Below are 23,038 nucleotides of genomic sequence, written 5' to 3'. Positions count from 1 at the left end.
AGCTATACCAATTTTCATTGCTCTATCCAAAGAGACCATAAACGGGGGTCATACCGGTGGACATATTTTAAACTTGTACTATATAAATTTAGTTTTGCTTATCATTAACTAATCATTTGTCAGGACCTCCCCCGCCCCCCCTTCATCAAACATAACTTCTGAAAGTGAAAGGATGACCACCCTTTAGACCCTCCCCTTAGACCTCTCACCAAGAGGGACATTGGTCAACAATTGTGCTTAATTTTGATCCACGGGCCAGGACAGGGGAGGGAAATGGAGCTGCTCCTTGACCCAGTGATATACTTTGCAATTGGACTCTATTAACTCCATGAAATATTATGTTTATCATCCTTTGAACTACCCATTCCAGAGTTTGTGAAAATGAATTTGGTCATAAGAAGCTTCTGTTTCCTCTTTCGATAAAGAAATGAAGAGCACACATAAGAACTTACTAAACGGGTCTTTTTTTTTCAAAATCATATTGAGAGAAACATTGTTGCTTTTACTCCACTGGTAAAAGATGATAATGTATTCATTAATATATGCATATATACTAGTGACAAAACAGCCGCCCGGATTTGGCTTTCACTTGATGACGGAGGAAATTCTTCAGTCACAAAGTAAAGAACAATTGAATCCTGCCCCCTGACAATATCTTTCAGCATTAATCCCAAAGACGTTTGGGTCTCTATAGTCGGATGAAGGGAAGATACGTCACCCCTGAGAGTTTTATAAGGTACTAGCCTATATTTGTAGTACTAACTTTAGGATGGTTTGCACTAGATTTGAAATAAGGGGTGAGGTATATAAGGTACTAGCCTATATTTGTATTACAAACTTAAGGATGGTTGGCACTAGATTTGAAGTTAGGGGTGAGGTATATTAGGTACTAGCCTATATTTGCATTACTAACTTAAGGATGGTTGGCACTAGATTTGAAATTAGGGGTGAGGTACCTTCTAAAGTATTCTTAATACAGACCAGTTGAGATTACAAGAGTTCCATACATATGAACCACTTTGGCTAACTTTGGTTTGAAACCATTCACACATGGTAACTTTTCAAATGAAACTGACCAACCAGAAAACCAGTGAATCCATGCCCACATTTTAACTAACCTCAGATGACCTTTGACCTATATGGAAAACAATAGAAAGACAATCTGCTACTCACTAAAGTGGATCAACATATAGTGTATGAAGTTTCATCTCAGCTTTGATTTAAGTTACCATCTATGCAAAATTTTCAGACATTGACCTCCCTTGACCTGAAATGACCTTTGCTCTCTATGGAAACGATACGGTTCTTGTACTCACTAAGATGGATAGAATTACTGAATATAAAGTCGCTCCAAGCTTTCCTTTGACGTCATAAGGTTATTAAGACTCTGACCTTTGTTCACCTCAAATGACCTTTAACCGCCGCCTCAGGTAATAATTATGGCTACACTACTCATCACGTTGCATCTATACATACAGAGTATTGAGTTAAACAACCATGTACTCCAATTCTGAAGGCATCAAAGGACCACCGAATCTGAGAGTGATTCTTAATTAAGTTCTTCAGTTGTTTGGAAGACTACAATGAAGAAGACAAACTTTAAAGGAGAGTCACTAACAACTGAAGGCATCAATGACTCTGTGCATGGTTGACTTACGTGAGCTTGGACATTCGGCTGGGCTCCTCTTAGCAGAAGTTCAATAACAACGTTGGCATGTCCTTTGTAGCTAGCCCACATAAGGGCTGTCCAGCCATTCTGCAAAAATAAATATTAATAAAATGATAAAAAACAGAACATTCTGCTAAGAACTATGGTTGTTACTGCAAATAACAGCTGACTTCCAGGGAAAATTGGAATTGCATATATATTATTGTCGACGTAAATAGAAGCAAATCATGGCAGAATGTGATGCTAAAGAAAGCTGAACACGTACAAGGAAACCCTAAACAGGGAAAAAAATATATAATTAGAATATTTCATATTAACTGTTTACTAAATTTAGTTGAATGTATCATTAAAACACAGAAAAGTGAATCTACATCTCTCCATTGCTGATACAACTATTGAAGGTTTGACTGCATTAACTGCAAAAATCACTTCCAAGCCGCATACACAGAGTTTAAAGCATGAAATACCAGGAACATATATTCTTTACATTCAAATGTCAGAACTATTAAATGTGAAATCTAGAAGAAATTTCAGTCCAGCCTTAATAGTATCTCAACTGCTGTATATAGTATTTGATGGTTTAATTCCTTGTGAGTTATCAAAATAGTAAAAGAGGTGTCGGTTTATCTACTAATTTTTCTTTCAAAAGGGACCTCTGAAGAAACTGACAAGTTCTACTGTCGTTTATATCTAATGAATAATGCATAACAATTGCCACATCATTGTAAATAGAGAAATGAAAATCCCAAATCCTGCTGAGGGAAAGAACTGCATTAGGTTTCCCTTATCACAGCCTCCCATTTTCGGCCTCTCATATTTTTATCGAACTGTCGACGTTTTACACCATCCATGCCGTGTTAATATTACGGCTCAAGTCTAAAAATATTACGCACGTATGTGGTAACATCATCTTCCGTATCCTAACCTACATAGGGTCTTGTAATACACTTTGTACATGAACAAACAGTATCTCATATCCCCAGCATTGCAATATACAGTATATACATCATGCACAGCTGCAATGGCCTACACGTATATGCCAACACACTACTTTCAATTTGCCGTTGGCAAACATGTGTCTGTTTACGGGGGAAGTTCTGTAATATCTCCAGGCAAAGATGATGATGATGATGATGATGATGATGAAGGGGGAATATTTCCTGCCTGAGTAGTCATGAATTAAATAAGATGACAAGAGGTGCAGCCACTCGGAAAATAATCCATTGGCAAAATGCTTTCATCACATCGGAAGTAAAGGGTGGAGGAATTTATTATTAGAGAGTTATGTCCAGGGAGTTAGATCTGTAGGCAGCAGCAGCGCTCGTCTGGGCCGGTTTTAGCGGTGTCGTATAATACGCGGCGATGTAAACGACTTTCGCAATAAATATTCTGGCAACGGAGTGAGATGTCCCTGCGATTGTGCAAGATTTTATCTACAGATGTACAGGGAAGCAAACTAATTTTACATAAAGTATAGTATAATGTTGAAATATAATTGGCTTTCAAATTTGTCATCTGATGAAACTATTCTCTGTATTAATTTTTACGTGTTTTTTTTTGGGGGGGGGGGAGGGTTGGTGGTGGTGATATATATGGCAATAACAAAACCAGAAGCCAACAGACATAGTGATTGCCAGGGATTTTACATACAGGAGCATAATGTACAAATGTGTACCAGATTCTCAAGTTTTGACCATAATGGTTGACTTGATAAATAATCAGTAAGCTTCTTGGATTCATGTAGAACTAAAACTTTTATCAAGTTCATTCATGCTTTACTTTTGGACATTTCTCTATTTGAAAAGGTTTTCAGACTTTGACCATGTGGTGATCTCAAATGACCTTGAGGACCTCCACAGAAAACATTAGTTCGGGCATACATACTAAGGTATTACAGGTGAATCCATACACTACATATCTTCACCCAAGCTTTACTTTCGAAGTATATCAGAAAAAGCCAGAGTTTTGTTACTTTGTAAGATAGCATTTACAAGCCAAGCCAGTGCAACACTTGCTACATACATACTCCTTCAACAAACATACACACACACGCACCCACATGGCATTGACTGACACATATGTTCATTTTGCTCTAAACAAGAATTTAGAAAGAAAAGAATGATGTGAGGGATCAAGAGATACTGTATTTGCTCTGTGATGTTGAAAATGCAAGAACTTCAAGCTTTAATTTAATAACGCAAATAATAATCAATGTTTGATAAAGCTAAGATCGATTGTAGATGGGAAGCACACTACGAGGAACCAAATACCCTTCTAATTATCACTGCATAACATTTAAAATTTTGTTGATACATTCATTGCAGAAGGAATCAATTCTTTTCGCTACCATACCAAAAAACGTGTTGTGGAATTGTGTTTCATAGATTTCCGTAGATACTAGCATCAACCGAATCGAAGCAATACAAACTGGGTCAAATCAGTCATTAAAGAATGCAGTTACATGTTATCATCATATGAGCTTGATACCTTGGCATGTTATAATGTATACAATATGTACGTATGTAAATAACATATATACAAAAGGTACAAACATCAAGATAACTTAGATCCCTTGAAAGATGATTATGAACTACAGTATGAAGCTTGGTATGTAAATTATTTAGATATACAGTTATTAACCAATAACTATATTTTGAATATGGGACTGGAGGGTATTTTATTTTAAGACGCTGAGCAGCCACATCACGCCATTAAACATCATGTCGGGTGGCTGTATATTCACAAACTGACAGTTTTAGCCTATTTTTTTTTTTAAATCTGAAAGACCTTACCAGCTTACTTTTGGCCGGCCAGCTCAATAGAACACAGGATCTCCCATATGCTAGGTTTCATCAATTGCTACTAATGCCAGTACCTTTTTGGCCTCCCGAAAGGGAAATCTCTGGAATCACTCTTACCGACCTTGCAAAATTGTGAGGGGGAACCGCGGAGAGCAAAGTCAGCAATGACTATAACGCGGATCGCAAAGTCGGTAATTACTACTAGGGTTAGATTTGTTCAACGTGGCAGCATACAGAAACGTTGTACTCAAAGCCGAAGCCAAAGTGAATTCGTCAGGTCACACATATAGAGTCTATGCATGCTAACTTCTTCATTACCCTCCTCATTACCTTTCTGGAAACATTTCATACTGGACTTTTGATTTATATCCACTCGAACAAGAAACTGTTGAGTAATTTCGGTCCAACATAATGAACATTATCCCGGCTAGCCTCAATTAATGGTTGTGTGGAGTTGTGTACAATGACATTAGTGACATACTGGAAGTGATAATTATTTTGGCTTTATTGAGGCTAGTCACTGTTGACCCCTATAGCTGACATTTCATATATATCATATACATGAATAGAATATGAATATTATATAACATCATTTTGAGTATTGCTCGAAATAAGAGCTTACAGTTTGAATGCCAGTTTTGGAATGATACGTAGATGTCAAATATTATTTGTCATCTAATCTAGTTACAGTTCCAAGCAGGTTCTCTTTCTCAACTTCATAACTTTGTTATTCCAATTAGAATAAGGATTCATTTGTCATGTTCACAATTAACATGGTGTATGCACAAAGGCATCTCCAATTCACATTAGAAATTAAGCTACAATAGTGCATTTAACTCTCTGACACATTGAACCCTCTATGCATGCTTTACAGTTGCCAGATGCACTAAACATGGTATCTGAGCAAAAGTGCAGTTGTTCTGGAGAGACATGTAAGTGATGTAAATAGGGGTGATCTATCAAGCAATGCATGTAACTGACTAGTGACTACCCCAAATATCTTCCTTAATACATTCCCTACACTGAATATCAACAAGTGGCTGTCACTAACAAATTTGAAAACATGTACAGTACTGCAGTAACAAAATAATCTCTGGAGATAAGTTTTCGAATAATTTCATTATCACCTCATTATTTCCGATCAGGAAGCTAAAATTTCAAATCTCATTTCTCTATTTCTCTATTCCAAGAAATTTGGGGGCCCAATCATTTTTGCAAAACCTCCACGAAAAGTATAAATGCAAATCATTTTCAGTCTTCATAAGAAGAGCTTACAATTAACATTCCAAGCTTGGCGACTAAAACCACACATTGCTCTGTCCACCAAACTTTCTGTTTACACAAAATTAGCTAGGATAAATTTCTAATATTCTACCCATGACACTCTCTTCTGATAATCTACTGTAGTCTAAAATGGAAACTCTATTGGTATCTAAGCCCTCGTAGTGCAGGCTCGTAGTAATGGGTACGGTATTATTTCCTCTACGTTTTCTTAAAACTGCTCAAGTTACAAATTCCCTTGGGGAACTATATATATTAAAGCTTGTCTGAAATATTCATAAAAACAAATTTTAATTATCGATCCTTAAGTGAGTATTACATAAAATATTTCTCAGACATTGTATTAGTGCTATACTGTATATAATATTTTTAATTTGAACGAGCTGGAGATTTATCCCATTTAGGAGACAATGCTATGGTTAGCTATAATGTAAACCAATTTACTAGCAATGAAAATCACACGTAAAATAATATTACTTATGCTTTTTTAATCATGCTTAGCTAGTAAGTATCAGGTTATTTTCTTTCTATCACTTCAATTGTTCTTTGCATTGAAACTGAAATAAGAAATGAATGCCACAGAGTAAAGTTTGTAATTCTCAGGGAATAAGTTAGTGTTCAGACTGTTCACTACAGGGAATAAGTTAGTGTTCACTACTGGGAATAAGTTAGTGTTCACTACAGGGAATAAGTTAGTGTTCAGACTGTTCACTACAGGGAATAAGTTAGCGTTCACTACAGGGAATAAGTTTGTGTTCAGACTGTTCACTACAGGGAATAAGTTAGTGTTGACATTTTGCGTAGCTGTTTGAAGTCTCTGAACTTTGTCCCTTATAAACTACTTTAATTCCTGTGTACAAACACTGCTAAACATCTTCACAGTTACAAAGCAATTTGCCCATTTTGCACAGCATTTTGCTATAAAATACGGGATAAATTATTTCCTGATTCTGAATAGAACATTTGCACAGTATGAAACTGGTGGTGTACTGTAACTTTGTAACTGTAACTCCCCTTAAATGTGTTATACATATGTAGCTGCACTGTTAGACACTGTAGTTGCCTTGTTCTTAAAGTCAAAATTGTGACCAATTTTTCAAAAGCATATTTTAATCTACAGAGCCTTAACGGGAAACGGCCAAAACTGCCACAGTGAAACAAGGAAACATCAATTTTTGTATTTTGAGACACTTTCATGGATAATTCCACCCAACTAGCGGAACAGTTAACTTCAACGCTTGCGAGAAGGTCAATTTTTCCTTCCTTGTTTGACTGCTGACCATTACAAGTATATTTCTATATTTCTATTCTGGCGGAATCTGGTCAACCCATTGACAAAATCACACAGCCGACGGATGGAACAAAACCACAGAGAAAAATATGCGAGATCGTCACAACCGTTATATTTTAAAATAACATGATTTGCCCTTACTATTTGTATGAATCATACCGTTCAGCTGGCAATTAATTTAAACACCTTATCGAAATATCAGAGTCGGTTGTACTCATGTAACGAGATTCGAATCGTCAGACATAAAATATAGCAAAGATGGTAGAATGGAAAAGTGTCAGACACACAGAATTCTCGGCTGAAGAAAACACTGACACAGTACTCTACTTAGTTCAACTTAAATCTGCCGGAAAATTGCAAATCAATTAACTCATACCGTCATTGAGCCTATCACTGCATCATCCATTTACCTTACTTCTCACAAGAGTTTCTTTGTTTTTTCTTTTTTTTATCCCTCCCCCCCCCCACCTGATCATTTTACACAGCTTTGCTGCACGTCCAATTTCCAAAATAATGTTAAAATCGTTAAATTCTACTTGTGCAAACGAAACAGATCTCTCTTTTTCCTTGTTAGCTCTTCCTTTGGACAAAATACCTGACAGTGTATATAAACACATCCTAGAAATAAGAGTATGGCCACCTCTACTGGGAATTAACGTCAAACACTCGATATATAGACTTCCCCATTCAGGATGAGAAAAAGGCAGTTCAACATTTCCAAGGCAGACGAGCAATTTGTCAGGAAACTAGCCAAGATCAATTGCACGAGGCACCAAATAAGTACAAATAAAAAACATCCCCCTTCCGCCTCCTCTCCCTCACCCCCCCCCCACACACACACAAAGTGTGCAGCAGTTGGACATATGTATAAACAAACATACACCCATTGAGAGGGAATAGATTCTCTAATTTGACCGAGTAATGCAAATTGATGTGTATAATTTTTGTTGCTCCTAAGAAATCTGGGTATATTCTGACAAATCTCCTCAATGACCCTGCCTTACCTCTTCACTCATTTAAAACCCCCTCCACCCTCCCTCCCACAGAATAACCTATTTTTTAAGCTAATGCCCCTCTTGGGTATTTTGTTTAGCTGGATCTCTGACATTAAACTCTACTGATACAAAAGATGGAGCATTCCAAAAATGGGAATTGATAGAGATTCTAAAATAACAAAGTATCAGAATCCTCCTGCTTCTTTTACTTACTTCCGATCCAATGAGGTCCCTATCCCCCCCCCCCCCAGATGGTTATGCTAATACTGTAACCTACATCTGTATTGTTATCCCTTGAGAAGCTTAGTATACTGTACAATGAAGGTTATAAAAACAATTTCAAACCTACTTTAAATAATGCTTTAACAGCATACTGATCTGGTGCTACAATTGTGTGCTCACCAATATGATAAAACAAAGGGGTAACTTATAAACATCAAAATCTCTAATGATCTTTCAAGAAAAAAAATAAATACTATTCTATAAAACAAAAGACTAATCTTCTATACTTGAAGTAGGCAACAATCCAAAACTTGTGATTTTTTTCTTCAGAGAAATAGAGCAAACTGAAAAACTGACCATTTTATACAAAACTTATAAGTCATTGATATTGAACACCTACCACATCAGCATGGTCGATGACCGATCCCTTGTCGACCAAAGCCTTCACAATATCCAGGTGACCTTCTCGGGCTGCAAAAATCAATGGCGTCCACTTGTCCTGTAAAATAATGTAAGAAGAGGTTGCTTGAAATCCCATGATACTGAAATCCCACCGACAACGACGAGCGTTCAGTAATGTTAATCAATGTTCTTCGGCTCCAAACTGTGTCAGTTTCGAAGCACAAGGGGGCGACAACCTTCCCATGACATGCATTCAACCAATGGACCGAATCCCTGCCCTGAAAATAAAAATAAACAGTGCGCTGTGTGGCTGAGTTACATAAACTAACAGCAAAGTTTGACTGACGAGGGTGACTCTGAGGGCGTAATAGGAGGAGACGGTGCGGATGGGTACTGCGTGTGACGGCAGTTCTGCGAAACAATCTGAAACGACCTCCGAAGTACACCAAGTTTGTATCTGGAACGCTTCCTGAAAGGAACACGTCTTCCCGGACGGAACTAACATCCAAGGAACGGCACGGAAAAATGATATAAACGTGAACTGGAATTGGCTTTTAATTTTCTAGAATAATGACAAAAATCGGGAAAGTAGCAGATTCATCTCCGTAAGATGGAGATGACTCTCGAATGCCTCTCCCAAAATAAGGGTGATCAAAAACATATTTCTTCAAAAACGAGGCACTAATTTTTTGACATCCTTCTACATGGACCAACTTTTTCGGTTTGTATTCGTGATGACAGAGAGACAGAAGTGGAAACATAAGAGCGAGAAGTCTGGCAAAAGACGATAATCCAATGACATTGATAGCATTAGAGTCGGACTGTACGTGATCGAATTAATGCCAACCGAGGAGAAATGGGATTAACCTTTCAGGATACAGTTGAAACAGATAGTACTTGGAAAGGACTTTAACAGACTGAATAAGATTCATGAGGCAATGCACACGGTTCATCTGTGATAGAGATTTCATCTATTCCAAGAAACCTGACAAAGGCCGGGTAGCTAAAAGAACATCTTTTTAACTTTTATTAATCCTTGTGTTTTTCAATAATTATTCCCCATGACGATCCCTACATGTATACAAAACTAATCCCAGTACAGATGGCCTATTATTAATAAATGCACGTCCTTCCTGCACAGTGCTTCTCAAATCTTCAAAAGATAATAATAGCACGTTTCATACGTATACAATCATCGAAAAGGTCATAGGTAGGGAGGGGGTTTTTCTGAGAAATCTTGGCATCATATATTCCACTTTTTACGGTCTTCAAAACTAAAAGTATTTATCACTCGACCAAAAATGTTGTTGAGTTTAATTATTGCTCAGTGCGATATCTTCTTGAAATTACACGTCTCTGTTCCGACCATGTAGATTCTCCTTTTTGCGTTGCCTTATAAGTTGCTCCAGAAATATTCGCAAATTAGTTACGACGTCATCACCACTGTTCCGAAAAATAATCCTCGACACAATGACTTCAGTCAACTCGAGTCAATATAAAATCGCACAGGTTCACAAACACACAAGATTCAACAGTGGTATGAAACTGATGTTATTCCAGTTGTAAAATCAATCGTTCAATATCAGAGAGAAAAATGCGGGTTGACAGCGAGAGACGGATAGTGCAACCATCCGTCAACGAGTTCGGAAGGAGAGTTCACGCACCGGAAAACTAGTTTTATAAAATCACTGAGCACTACTGATGCGACCAACATCACCATCAATCGCACGGTGCGTTTGTATCTCCTCTCGTAATTAGAGATCTCGGCTAGGTCCTTGTTTTCTTGAAAAATATCTAGCTGTTGGTTTTATAGTTCACCCTGGCATACTAAAAGCCAGAGTGGAATTATTGGCGTGGTTCGGTCACTGTGTCTACTCACGCCAGTGAAGCTCACCAAACATATGAATGTATTGCTAATGGCTTTACCATGCAGTCTTTACGGAAGGTATTTATTGACAGGATTATTTTTCAATTCTCGCTGATAGGATCAAGCTTTACTGTCATTTTGATGAGGGGGGGGGTGGCCTCGGCTATACGTTTTTAAAGAAACAAACAGACAAACTCTGCGTGGTCAAATATCAGACATGAATATCTTACGAGTGGTCCGTGCAGTCGGCTGTAGCGAAGCGAACTGCCGGCATCTCGATAAATGCAACATGTAAGACAAGTAAGAACCTCCATTCATACAAAACAAAATAAAAGGGATGGAAATAATCAAAAATAATTTATATGATATAATAGCTTTCATTTTACAGGAATAACTTTTTCATTTTCTTTTCAATATGTGAAAGCCTAATTTCCTGTTTTCCCTCATGATTTATACTATTTTGAAAATTTACCATAATTATAAACTAAAAAAACACAGAATACTTAGATATATATACCGAAATTGCATTGCAAGATCATGCACTAGCTGTGATTCAGCATAAATGAAAATTTTAAATGAATCGTTCACTTCGTATTCTAGAGACTATTGGCAATTTTGTTGACAACAAATTTTTAAATCACTTTTCACATTTTTTTTTATTTTTTTGGCAAATGCTGCAGTTGCAAAAATTATGATTCCCACAGGAAAGTACCTTTTTGGCATCAGGGGGAAAAAAGGGAACAATTCTTGGCAATTTTGATCAACTTGAAATGCAAATTCTTTGAGTGTTCTTGAACGTTTTTCTCTTATTGGGGAACCATTTGAATTCAATAAACGTGTATGCATTCCAGCTGAATGAAATGCGAGTCAATTTATCAACTGGATTCAATTTATTATACTTCTTTTTGTGGGGGGGGGAGGAGGAGGAGGGAGGGGGAGGTTCAATTCATGTATCTTTCACGTCCTTCTTTAGGGTGTTTATAAAGGAAAACGTCTACTTTGTTAATTTTTCTTTCATGTTGATAAAGTTTACTTTACAGGCAATTGGCAATAAGAGATGCTCAAATAATTATCATTATGAAATTAACATGCGCAAAGTTACTTAAGAACTATTCTCCATGGTATTTACCCTCCTATTAACCGAGCAATGCACTTTATGTTGGTAACACAAACCAGCATATGAAGAGCGGTGAGACCGGTTCATATTGCCTCTGTCAAAGAATCAAACAGGTAATAAGGTGCCCATACGTTTAAAAACATTCAAATACTTGAATTTGTGGTATACACAATCCGGTAGACTCTTTTAAAGAAAGACTAAAAGATCATCTTTTCAAACTGTGCTTTGATCAGGGGGCGCATGTTGTTTGTGTTTTATCATTGTACATGCCTTGAGCAATCACTTTTTTCTGGATGATGGCGATTTATAAATTTTATTATTATTAAGATCCAATCTGGCTGGAATGCTTTGAAATAACTTTTCTGGTTTATCCCCTCACATTAAATTCATAATTCCCACTGCCCCTTGAGTTTGTGCTGTCACCAGCTGCCCCTCCAGATTGAACAACTCCTGAGGGAAGGGGCATGAAAGAGGTGGGGCGTAGGGTTGACAAGTACATGTATATAAAACATTAATCTCACCTCATCCATAGCCCTGACATCTGCCTCTCTTTGTAACAATTCCTTGACTAGATCTAGGTTTCCCAGTTGAGCAGCACACATGAGAGCAGTCTGTCCACCCTAGATGATGAATCGGAGAAAAAGAATAATTATACACAGTTGTATGAATCCATTGTATGTACCACTTCCAGCAAATGGTTCAGTGATGTCAACAGGCTCCCTTTCTCTACAATGCTAGCTGCCAACTCTATACAATGGTTCAAAGTTGGAGATTTAAAACAAAACAAAAATTCCAGGAGATTACTGTCCCCAAAACCTTGTGATTTTAAAAATGGTTTATAAGTCAAATAAACCTCATCATTCTCTCATACTAACAATCTGTCTTCAGCATATTGTATTTCTTTAATTGTATGTCAGCTATCTTTGACTTTTTCAAATGTCTCTTATCCTTTTTACATAAAATTTTCTACAACTCCATGTAAATCTACTTATACGATATTTGCATGCATGTGAGATCTGGAGATCATATTGTGAGCTGATAGTACACAAAACCCACAGTCCCACAGTAAAACTGCGGTAGTTGGCAAATCTACAGACATCATTATTTTGACGACTTAAATGCACTGGTATGGAACTCACTTTGTCTATTTACATTTAAGCAATATCACCATTATTGCCCTGTTTAATTTTTTTAAAAGCAATTTATTCATCCAAATTTTATACACTTGGCCAATGCAAACTGGCAGCAACAAAGCACTTTGCATGGGGGTAGGGGATACACGTATCCTGCAAAAGTGTTTGGTACCCCCCGGCAGCCCCCTTCCCTCACCCCTCCCCTCCTCTACAATAAAAATGAAATTTGCAATGTCCAAATACAAGAAAAAATTCTTACGGAGGACAATACCCACATTTTTTACTTCTACTGACCATAATTAAAAATTATGTCTACCTCTTAAAGTCTGCTGCTTTGAAGTTGATATACATTCTGGAAATTATGAAAATCCCAAAGCTTAAGGGGGCTTGGCCCCCTACATCCCCGTGCTGACATGACTTTGCACTCCATACTTGCACTGGCACCTCCAGCCCAATTTGCATTCCCTGCATTTTATGACCCAACTATTGCCCTTTTTTCCCTCTGCCCCCGGCCCCAGTCCCCGCCCCCATCCCCAGTCCCCAACAACATCTAGGTGTGGGTGCATTAGTTGAGTAGAGACAGATAAGGGAAGACTCAAGTAAACTCATCTGAAGTTTGCATCCATTTTTGCAACAATTCACTTCTGTATTTGAAGGATATTACTAGCTTTAATATATATGACAGTGATCTTTGTAAAGACCAACTCACCCAAACAGCTGAGAAATACCTTGCAAGCTCCGTTTGGGAGATACCCACTAGAGGTAATTTAAAAAGTCATGACTGGGAGCTGTCATAATTAGGTCATGTCAAGAACTTCAATATTGTAGATTTGGCATTTACAAAACACCATCTCCATAATTACAGAAAATAAGCTGTGCGGTAATTGAAGACAAACATCTTTGAAAAACGAATGGCATGTGGCTCCACGATGTCATATTTAGACATGATCAAGTCGTTAGCCTCGTGTGTGATGGAATTTTTTATCTGTAATATCTCCCAAATGGAGTACGATATTTCTTTAGCTATTTCGGGGATGATGTTCTTGACATTTGTTGCTATCAATATTGATGGTTGGGTTTGAGTCTCCTTTGACTGTTAGAAAGTCCCTTTAGACACGATAGTCTGATAACAGACAATTTGACATTTATTAAGGAGACAGAAGTACATTCCACTTCTATTTGTTCAAAGACCACATTTTTCTTTGTGTTGCTCGTTATACAGTATGATGTCGATCTCTGTGGTTGTTTGATGGTAACTTGTTTGTGTGTGTGTGTGACATAAAATGCTTAAATTTACATACTTCAAGGTTGACATCCTTACAAGAGATAAGTTTGTAATTGTTTGAAAAGACCTACTTACACTGCTGTAAGGATAACAAGTTGACACATATTATTTTCCCTATCACTCTCAGAAATATTTGTGGGACAAAATACATATACAATAGCTGGTTGCATTACACCATAGAAACAGACACTTAGAATAACCTTGTATATTAAATACAGTTTACTTTTTACAGATAAGCATTATATGCTTTATACCATTACCACAACTTCTTAACATTAGCCTAATTACTAATATAACAGTAAGACTAAAGCTAACGGATAGTCACTTAGTTGTGATGAGACTACAAATACATTGCTAAAGTGCTGATATATATAGACATCATTCTGGATGAAAGGAACTGCGCAAGGTTGCTTACATTTGTATAAACATCCAGTGTGCTGCGATGGGTGAAATTTGCTAGTGGAACTTGGTGAGGAATGTGCTAGTGTAATGTCATTACAAGCGTAGTCTTAGATTTAGTTTGTGTATAACTTGTGAATGCATGTTCAGTGTATTATAAAGTTGTACAAAAGTTTATTGCATTTAGAAGTTGTATCAAAGGTTGAGTTTTTTCAGTTCATTCATGTTGTTCTTCTTCTCATGGAAGCCAACCCATAGTCAGAAAAGCAAACAGATTACTTTAAGCAGGCACATATATATCAGGGCACAAATAATTTCAAAATCTAGAAATTTGCAAAGTTTCATGCAATTCCACCATATTTCATTAGCTATATCCTTTGAGGCAGAATGATTCAACGGAAATCAAATTTAAAAAACGTTGATATGCATGGAGCTTTTGTTTATATGTTTAGGGGTCCCAATTAGATTAGTGTAGTAGATGAATTCTGAATACGCTGTATAGCTTCAGTAATACGGTCTGTGGTAACCCACAAAGCAAGGAATTACAATAGTCAATGTTACTTGTAATGAATGCATGAACAAGCTGTTCTACAGGCTTATTATTCAGATAAGGACAGATTTTACCTATGTTACAGAAGTGAAAAAATGCAGGCTTGCACTTAGAGTTGACAAAGTGCGCTCCATAGAAAGGGTGCCAGGGATCAAACAGCACTCCAAGACTCCACGCAGACATACATAGGAGATTCATAATCAGAAGGATATCATTGGTTTCTAAGATAAGTAACATATTTTCTCAAAATTGTCTGCCCATAAAGAGCATTGATGAATCTCATTAGAATGACAAACTCAAACATATTGGAAACTACGTTCCTTCTTTGAAAAATATTGAAAAACAAAAACAAACAAAACAGGTGACTGATGATGCATATATCGAATTGCTCGGAAGAGGGGCCCCCAGGATTGCTCGGAAGAGGGCCCCCAGGACTGCTCGGAAGAGGGCCCCCAGGATTGCTCAGAAGAGGGCCCCCAGGATTGCTCGGAAGAGGTGCCCTGAGAAGAGGGGCTGAGAGAAGAGGGGCTGAGAGAAGAGGGGCTCTGAGAAGAGGGGCCCTGATTCAGATTACTGAATCGTGATACTTCTTGCGTTGCAGAGAATGTGTCTGGATATATGCAGAGAAGGTCACATGAAGATGGTCTGCATGAAAAGCCAGGCATCACAGTTTTACCTGGATTGATTCATCATAGTTTGTATATATATTTAAATTTATTCACTACAGTACATATACCATCATAGTTTATGTTTATATGTACATATATATATTTATATTTATTCACTACAGTAAATAAACCCCACTGAAGCATGGCGGCTGTATACAGACGTGACAACTATTAATTCCGTTTTCAATCATGGGTGTATCTGACTTTGTATATAACCCTGTCATTGCATTTCAAACAATCACCTGCATACACCTCGTGTGCATGGAAGCGTGACAAAGATTGAGATGTACCTTTCTCAACGATGCATGAAACAGCTTTCCTCATGGTTCATCCAATGTGCATAATTATTGTACTTGATAAGAAGAAACACTCCAAGTATATACAATGACACACACAAAAAGAGTAGAGGTTTAATAACTTTCAAGATCCTTTGCAGCATTTCTTTGGCAGTTTTTGGACTATTTGCAATTCATAATTTTGTGATAATCTACAGATTACATGGAGCAAAGCAGTAGTCATCAAATTTTCAGGTATACCATCAAACTTTTACCAACTGTTTGCTTCAAGCTTTTAAAGATCCCTTTTTTTCTTAAGTATATAAATAATCATAGTCTTACACAGAGAAGATAAGAATGCAATTCTTTTAAGACCAGCCATACGCAATATAACCTGGCCATATTACAACATCAATTTCACTCATGACAAGGACTTAAAGCTTGGCCCGACATACAAGATATTTCAAATACTGACCATATCATGCAACTGAAGCCTCTAAACTTACTTCAAAGTTACAGATTATTGCCTTATTCAAAACAACTTTCATGTGATTCTTTCTACAACATTCCTATGCATAAACATTAACAATGTAATGTCTGGATACTTCCAGGAATTCATTAACTTGACAATTTTGCAAACCAAATGTGGACAAACTGGACCTGTCATACTTTTCAAAATATTGACTCTCTACAGATAAATACCACAATAAATGGCAATATAAATTTAAATTTACACTGCAGCCATAAGGAGAGTTAACAATATAAACATATAAAGACACTTCAATGTATCAGCAGATTGGAAAAAAATTGATACATATATACTAGGAGGCTTACCCGGACATGCAAAGATTTGGAATTCTGCTGCCTCGTGTCCTCATAATACATGATTAATGATAAAGCTTGGTGTTAACAGTTGATCTCAAAACGTCGAAAGACGGCTCTTTCAAATCAAAGTACTGCGGATCAAAAAGTTTCTTTGACAAATGGAAGAGAAATGTCTTCTATCGAATGATTGAATGTTAATTCCAGCATATCCTGTCTTTGGTTAATTCCCGCATATATCCTGTCTTTGGTTTTCTTTGGTTTTAATGAAGTGAAAATAAGACAAAACACGGATTCTACAAATGTCGATGGTAAGATATAACGAGCTACCTACGAGCCAAGGACAGGCATGATAAAGTAGTTGAGAGAAGTTACTTATATGAAGGATAGTACATCTCAATGGTTCTCTACAGAGAGATTCCATTTGATATACAGTAATGGCAGCTGTTTGTGACTATACTGAAGATGCCGCTTAGAGTATACTATAATGTAGGACTATTAAGTCGATCTCACATGGTTAACAAAATGCCAAGGAGTGATGTCAATGTATGGAACCCAGGGATAGACATGTCACGGGAGGGAGTGTGATATATAGCGACACAAGAGCTTACTTCACAGCAGATGAAATATAAACATTATTCCACTCGACACTTTAATTCGCAGCACATGAAGAGCTCGCTGCGTTCCTGGAGAAATGGCAGCATGCAGCAAGCAGCAGAGATGGAATAATCACCATGGTAACAAGCTTTTTCATACTTTTGGCGGTTTATAAAGTTCTATGGAATTTCATGAGAAAAATAAAAAATAGAGTGGAATATTTATTTGACGTTATTTCCTTTTTTTTTCCTTTTCTTTTTTTATGTGTTGAAAAATATGGCTCTTTCAAATGTCAGCTACGTACGAGAGAGAAGGCTCTCCACAGCAAAATTCTCTTAAGTTAAACTTTGAATTTAGATTGAAGCCTCCGTTCGCTCGATGCTCAAACTGCTCCTATAGTTAATTAGCTGTGACTTTTTAACGTGTACAGCGTGTCTGCTTTGTACAATGAGACAGATGTAATTTCCAGAGATTAACATGTGCACACATGTACAGTCTCTCTTTCTCTCTCACATATGTCATGTGTATTTTCTGGTAAAGGTTAATTCGTCAAGGTTCCATTGTCGTCAACAGAACAACAGATGTTATGCTATTGTTTGATATAACAATGGAAAAAATGTTTAAATCTGATGAATGCTAAACATGTTACATGACTTTTCCTGACACGTACTGATGATGAAATGTTCCACTATCCCTGTTAACAATGTGAATTCCAAGAAAAATATACAGGATAATTGGACAAGAGCGATGCAGAAACTGATTAAACGATCCTATTATAATATCACCTTCAGTCCATGCATTATGCAGTTAGTGCAAATATAGACAGCAGAACAAGCGAATTTAATTTTCTCCTTTAACATGATAACATAAATTTCTTCCTTCCATACAAATGCATAATGTGCAATGCCAGTGAACCCTGGTGCAATCAAATGAGTTCCATTAATATAGAACACTGAACAACATTACAATTTCACACAGTTATGATATTAATAATAAAAAAAGGATTCCGTATTAAACATCAGCAAAAAATAATTACGGACCAAAGATTTTGTTGACAAACACCAGCGTATAATTCAATCGAAAATGAGGCAACTATAACAATCCACCATGATATGTTTCCCTTCGCCTTTTTGTATTTCTTTTTATTATTATTTTTGTTTCTTCTTCTTGGATTTACCAACAAAGTATTAAAATAACGGAAGCAGCAACTGGTAGCAATTTATTACACACTGCGACTAGACAGTTACAGTGATCACCCAGTGTATGTTTTGATTTGTTTATTGCACAACACTTGTCCACAATGCTTCAGTGAACACTAAGCCTATTAAGCTGCCTCTGCAAGAGTTCCCGGGGTTATGATGCCGATATTTTAGACTCCAGTCAAGTACCAACGGTGCATACTCTACATCAGAGAGACGACTGATGTCGAGCCCTTAAAGACTAAAAATAGCCGTTACCGACCAAACAGGCCTCGCAAACGCGGTATGGGGCCTCGCAATTGATCGAATGATGTAATTAATCCGTTCCTCCTTTCCTCAAAATTGAAACGAAATCCAATGTAGCGATAATTAGCGTCCAATAATTTAATGCGAACTCCGTAAACACGTGTGCGAGTGGTGCTGTGCGGTTCTGTCTGCCTGCCTTGGGCGATAAGTTTAAAACAGGCTAGAGGTCTAGGAGGCGATTCCATTACCAATCTTGTAAAGTGATATTGATTGCACAACCAAAGGCTTTAACCCCAAAGTTAAGGTAAACACTCACGTTGATGCGAAAGCTAATGAAAAATAGCTATGGATTCAGGGGGCGAAGGGACACCTACCGTGAGTTAGCTGAGGAACTTAATAAAAGGGTGCACCCTAGATTCATCCATAAAAGATTGGCAAATCGCGTTGGAGCATACTTACTGAGCTACAGAGAAAAGTACAGTGAAATTATGAGACTTTGAAATACCAATGAAGTTCAGTCTCAGGAAGTCTATCAAATATAGAACTACAAGGGTATGTAATCAAGTAAGATAAAATGGGTACTTCCCATGATTGAAATCTTGTTGTTAATGTCCAATGGAAAGCAACGTAATGCAGCTATGAACATGTTTGTTTCAAGCCATGCAACATATCGTAAATCCTCCTGTGGGGATCATCACAGAGGTACTCCAGAAAGAAACTGTCAGGTGGAGTGGGGGGGGGTCGGGTGGAGCTGGGGGTGAAGTGCATTCTACTATGCATACTAGGACAAAATCCTCAAAAATATACATTACTATTTAAATTTAAACAACTTTTCATGATGATGTTTTTTTTGAGAGGTACTTGCCATTTATAGAGCAGTTCCTCGGCTGGATTTTAGTAGTACTGAATAGTTATTCTTAAAGTTTTGCTTTGTCATTTTGCATTTGATCAAATACAAAAAAACAAAAAAAAACAAAAAAAATAACTAAAAAAACCTGATAGGTTACTCCCTTTGCGACAAACTTAGTCAAATCTAAATAAATCATTGTTCTTCATTTATATTATTATTAAAATTGTATGCATATCTTAAATTTTTCAACATGCATCCTAATTTTTAATTAACCTGTGAAGCATAGTATAAATGATGGTAACTAAATTTGTTTCAAAGTTTGTTGAACAACACTTGAACATTTAAAGTTCTTTTCATGCAGCTAAAATTGTATACATATCTTAAATATTGCCAATGTGCATCCAAATTTTAATAGACTTGTATCTAGATCTATAGAATATTTACATTATATGCCAAATAGCATTACAGCTAACATTACAATTAAACACAAATTTTTGATTAAAACATGTAAGAGAGCTAGGGCACAAAACCTACCTAACAGTACGCCAAAGTCACCTTGACACAATCTCCAATTGAAAACGATCCCATTTAAAAAATCATCTGAACATCAAACCTGAAAACTTAATTTCCCTGAAGTTGCAGGTCTCATCATTAACAGCAGATATATGATGAGTCCATTGGAAGATAACATACAACTTTTGCTAGCATGGACTCCCATCGGGGACCATTTACTGGCTCTTGAGCCATTAAGAATATCTCATAAATCACGGGGAGAAAAAGAGAAAACAAAAAAAAAACTTTCGAGATAAAAACTAAAACAAATTTGAAAGTGATCTAAATCAATTTTTAATTGACTGATGGAATTCAATCTCAATACTTTTTACTCACAGCTTGTGCATTATAGCATGGAGAAAAACATTAATATCTCATATTTGTGGTGAACATCAATCATACAAAAAAATGTGAACCATTGATGTGGTATATATATTGACTTCAGAAACCAACCAAGGTTGGGGGGGGGGGGGCTGGAATGGTCAGCTAACCTTACCCTATATGTTCATTGAGGTAGATGACATTGTAGGCATGCTATTTAAATATTCATATTTATTAAATGATTATGACGCATTTGTTAATACTAGTTTGCTATTAATAGTGTTACAAACAGGGACAAAACTAATTAACTAAAAATTTTGTTCAGAAATTGCTGGTGTTAAGTTTCTTGGTTTGGCTTGTCCTGTCTCTACAGATTCTGAGGTTTGGCACCTTTTGCAGTTTTTGGAATTAATTTCTTTAAATGTTTTATAAAATATATGCTGGAATCCTACTGTATTAATGCTATGGTTTGTCGTAGATGAAAACTACTGACATACTGTAGGTGAAGTCAATTAACCCTCTGGTTTCAGAAAACCTATGCAGTATGCAACACCAGGCACGATTTAATTATGGAAAATTTGTGAGATATCTTGCTCGATGGTACTGTACTTAGTATTGGAATAAAGATGGGGAGAGGGGGTAAGGGGAGAGGGGGTCACCTAGCTTACAGAGAGTCATTGGGGGGTGCAGGGACTGGGTACATATATAGGAGACAGCAAGGTAAGAGAGGAAGGAAGTCAATTAATTATACTTCATTAGCATGATCAAGATTCAATTCAATTAGTTGAACATAAGACAAAAATATGAGTTTTCAATTAAATTAATTAAATCATTTAAACATATATATCATTGATATTTCTAATGTTTGGGCGGTGAAATGTTAACAATGGAATTCAGTTTTATCAATCACTGGGTAACAACATCTAGACTAGTAGTATCTGCATTTGTGCAATTATAATCTTATTGAGTACAGAAAAAGTGCCAACATTTCCTTAATATTGTTGACCAAATTCATAAGACAAAAATTAAGACAGCATTAAACAAAGAGAGTTGTGGTCATATCTAGTTTTAACAAAGAAAGGATAAACATTATTATAAACCAGTGTAAATCAACAAATTATATTGATATTTTATTTTGAATAAATTCTGGCAAAACTATACAAAAATTTGCATAGCATCAATATCTCTTAAAGTGCACAAGGGTTCTTTCTTTTGTGTGTGTATGTGTGTAAAGAGAAACCATCCCCCTGCCCCCCCCTCCCCTCTGTCTCCTTTCCTTTTGAAAATTCCTTAAAGCTCACTTTTGTGCAAAGCAAATCTTGGGAAGTAATTTGTGTGAACTGATTCTTAGGTTACATCTCTATGTTCCGACGTCTCTATGTTCCGACGTCTCTATGTTCCGACGTCTCTATGTTCCGACATCTCTATGTTCCGACAATTTTTTTGGACTAATTTTTTTTACCCAAATTTTTTCAGACTCAATTTTTTTTGGACCAAAATTGTTGACCAACATGTTTTCGGACCAACTTTTTCGGACCAAAATTATTTTAGACCAATATATTTTTATGACCAATTTTTTTTTGGACCGAAACTTTTGACACCAACATGTTTTCGGACCAACCTTTTTCCGACCAAATTTTTTTTTGACCAAACTGATTTTGGTCCCAAAAAATTTGAGTACAAACAATTAAATTTCGGGTCACAAGCAATTTTCGGTCACAAGCATTATTTGGGTCATAACAAACTCTGGGCCCTTTTTTTCCTGAAAAAAAATTGGTGCGTCCAAAAAATTGTGTCCCCAAAAAGGTAGGTCAGAAAAAATGTTGGTCCAAAAAAATTGAGTCCCCCCAAAAAAAATTGGGTCCCAAAAAATTTGGGGCCCAAAAAATTAAGTCCCCCCAAAAAATTTGGTCCGAAAAGTGGGGGACCAAAAAGATTGAGTCTCAAAAAAAAGTTGGGTCCGAAAAATTTTGGTCAAAAAAATTAGAGTCCAAACAATTTGTCGGAATATAGAGACGTCGGAACATAGAGACGTCGGAACATAGGGATGTCACCGATTCTTAGGCGGGTAGGTTACTTCTGTAGGTATTGTTAAAACTTGCTTTATAGCTTGAACTCAGATGGGAACTGGGACAGTAGACACAATATTGAACAGGCTTTGAGGGTTTAACAAATACACCATTGATAAAATAATATCACAATACTGCTGAATGAGGGTTCAAAGGTGCTACCAATTTGCCATAAATCTGAGTTGTCAAATATGACAAACATAACTGGCAAAGTGGTCCCCATGTTGTAACTGATATTGATATTAGTGAGGAGTTGAAGTTACATTTGATATATCACCAGAAATGATCAGAAATAAATTCATGAATATGTTTAAAGCCTTGAACTTTGGTGACTTTTGCAAATAGACTTGTCTAGAACTGAAGATGGTTTAAAAGGTATTAAATTCAATCCAGGTACATTCTAGAGTAAGAAAAATTTGATGACATC

At 36.7% G+C, this 23,038-nt stretch overlaps 1 protein-coding gene across 7 annotated transcripts in view; it reads right to left on the bottom strand.

The window, feature by feature from the left end:
* LOC139979360 (kinase D-interacting substrate of 220 kDa B-like) overlaps positions 1–23,038 on the bottom strand; it is a 143,696-nt gene that overhangs the window by 56,633 nt on the left and 64,025 nt on the right. For 6 of the 7 annotated variants that reach the window (XM_071990069.1, XM_071990070.1, XM_071990071.1 and 3 more), the window contains 3 exons: positions 12,167–12,265; positions 8,660–8,758; positions 1,658–1,756 (listed from right to left, as the gene is read on the bottom strand). In XM_071990069.1, the coding sequence (XP_071846170.1) occupies positions 1,658–1,756; positions 8,660–8,758; positions 12,167–12,265 (297 nt within the window). Of the gene's footprint in view, positions 1–1,657; positions 1,757–8,659; positions 8,759–12,166; positions 12,266–16,789; positions 17,159–23,038 lie in introns of those variants that run through there. The other variant, XM_071990072.1, reaches the window with a different exon arrangement.

This window comes from Apostichopus japonicus, chromosome 14 (assembly GCF_037975245.1).
Source record: "Apostichopus japonicus isolate 1M-3 chromosome 14, ASM3797524v1, whole genome shotgun sequence".
NCBI classification, from domain to species: Eukaryota; Metazoa; Echinodermata; class Holothuroidea; order Aspidochirotida; family Stichopodidae; genus Apostichopus; species Apostichopus japonicus.
The sequence above is the reverse complement of the archived record's forward strand: the minus strand, read 5'-3'. Positions and strand labels throughout refer to the sequence as shown.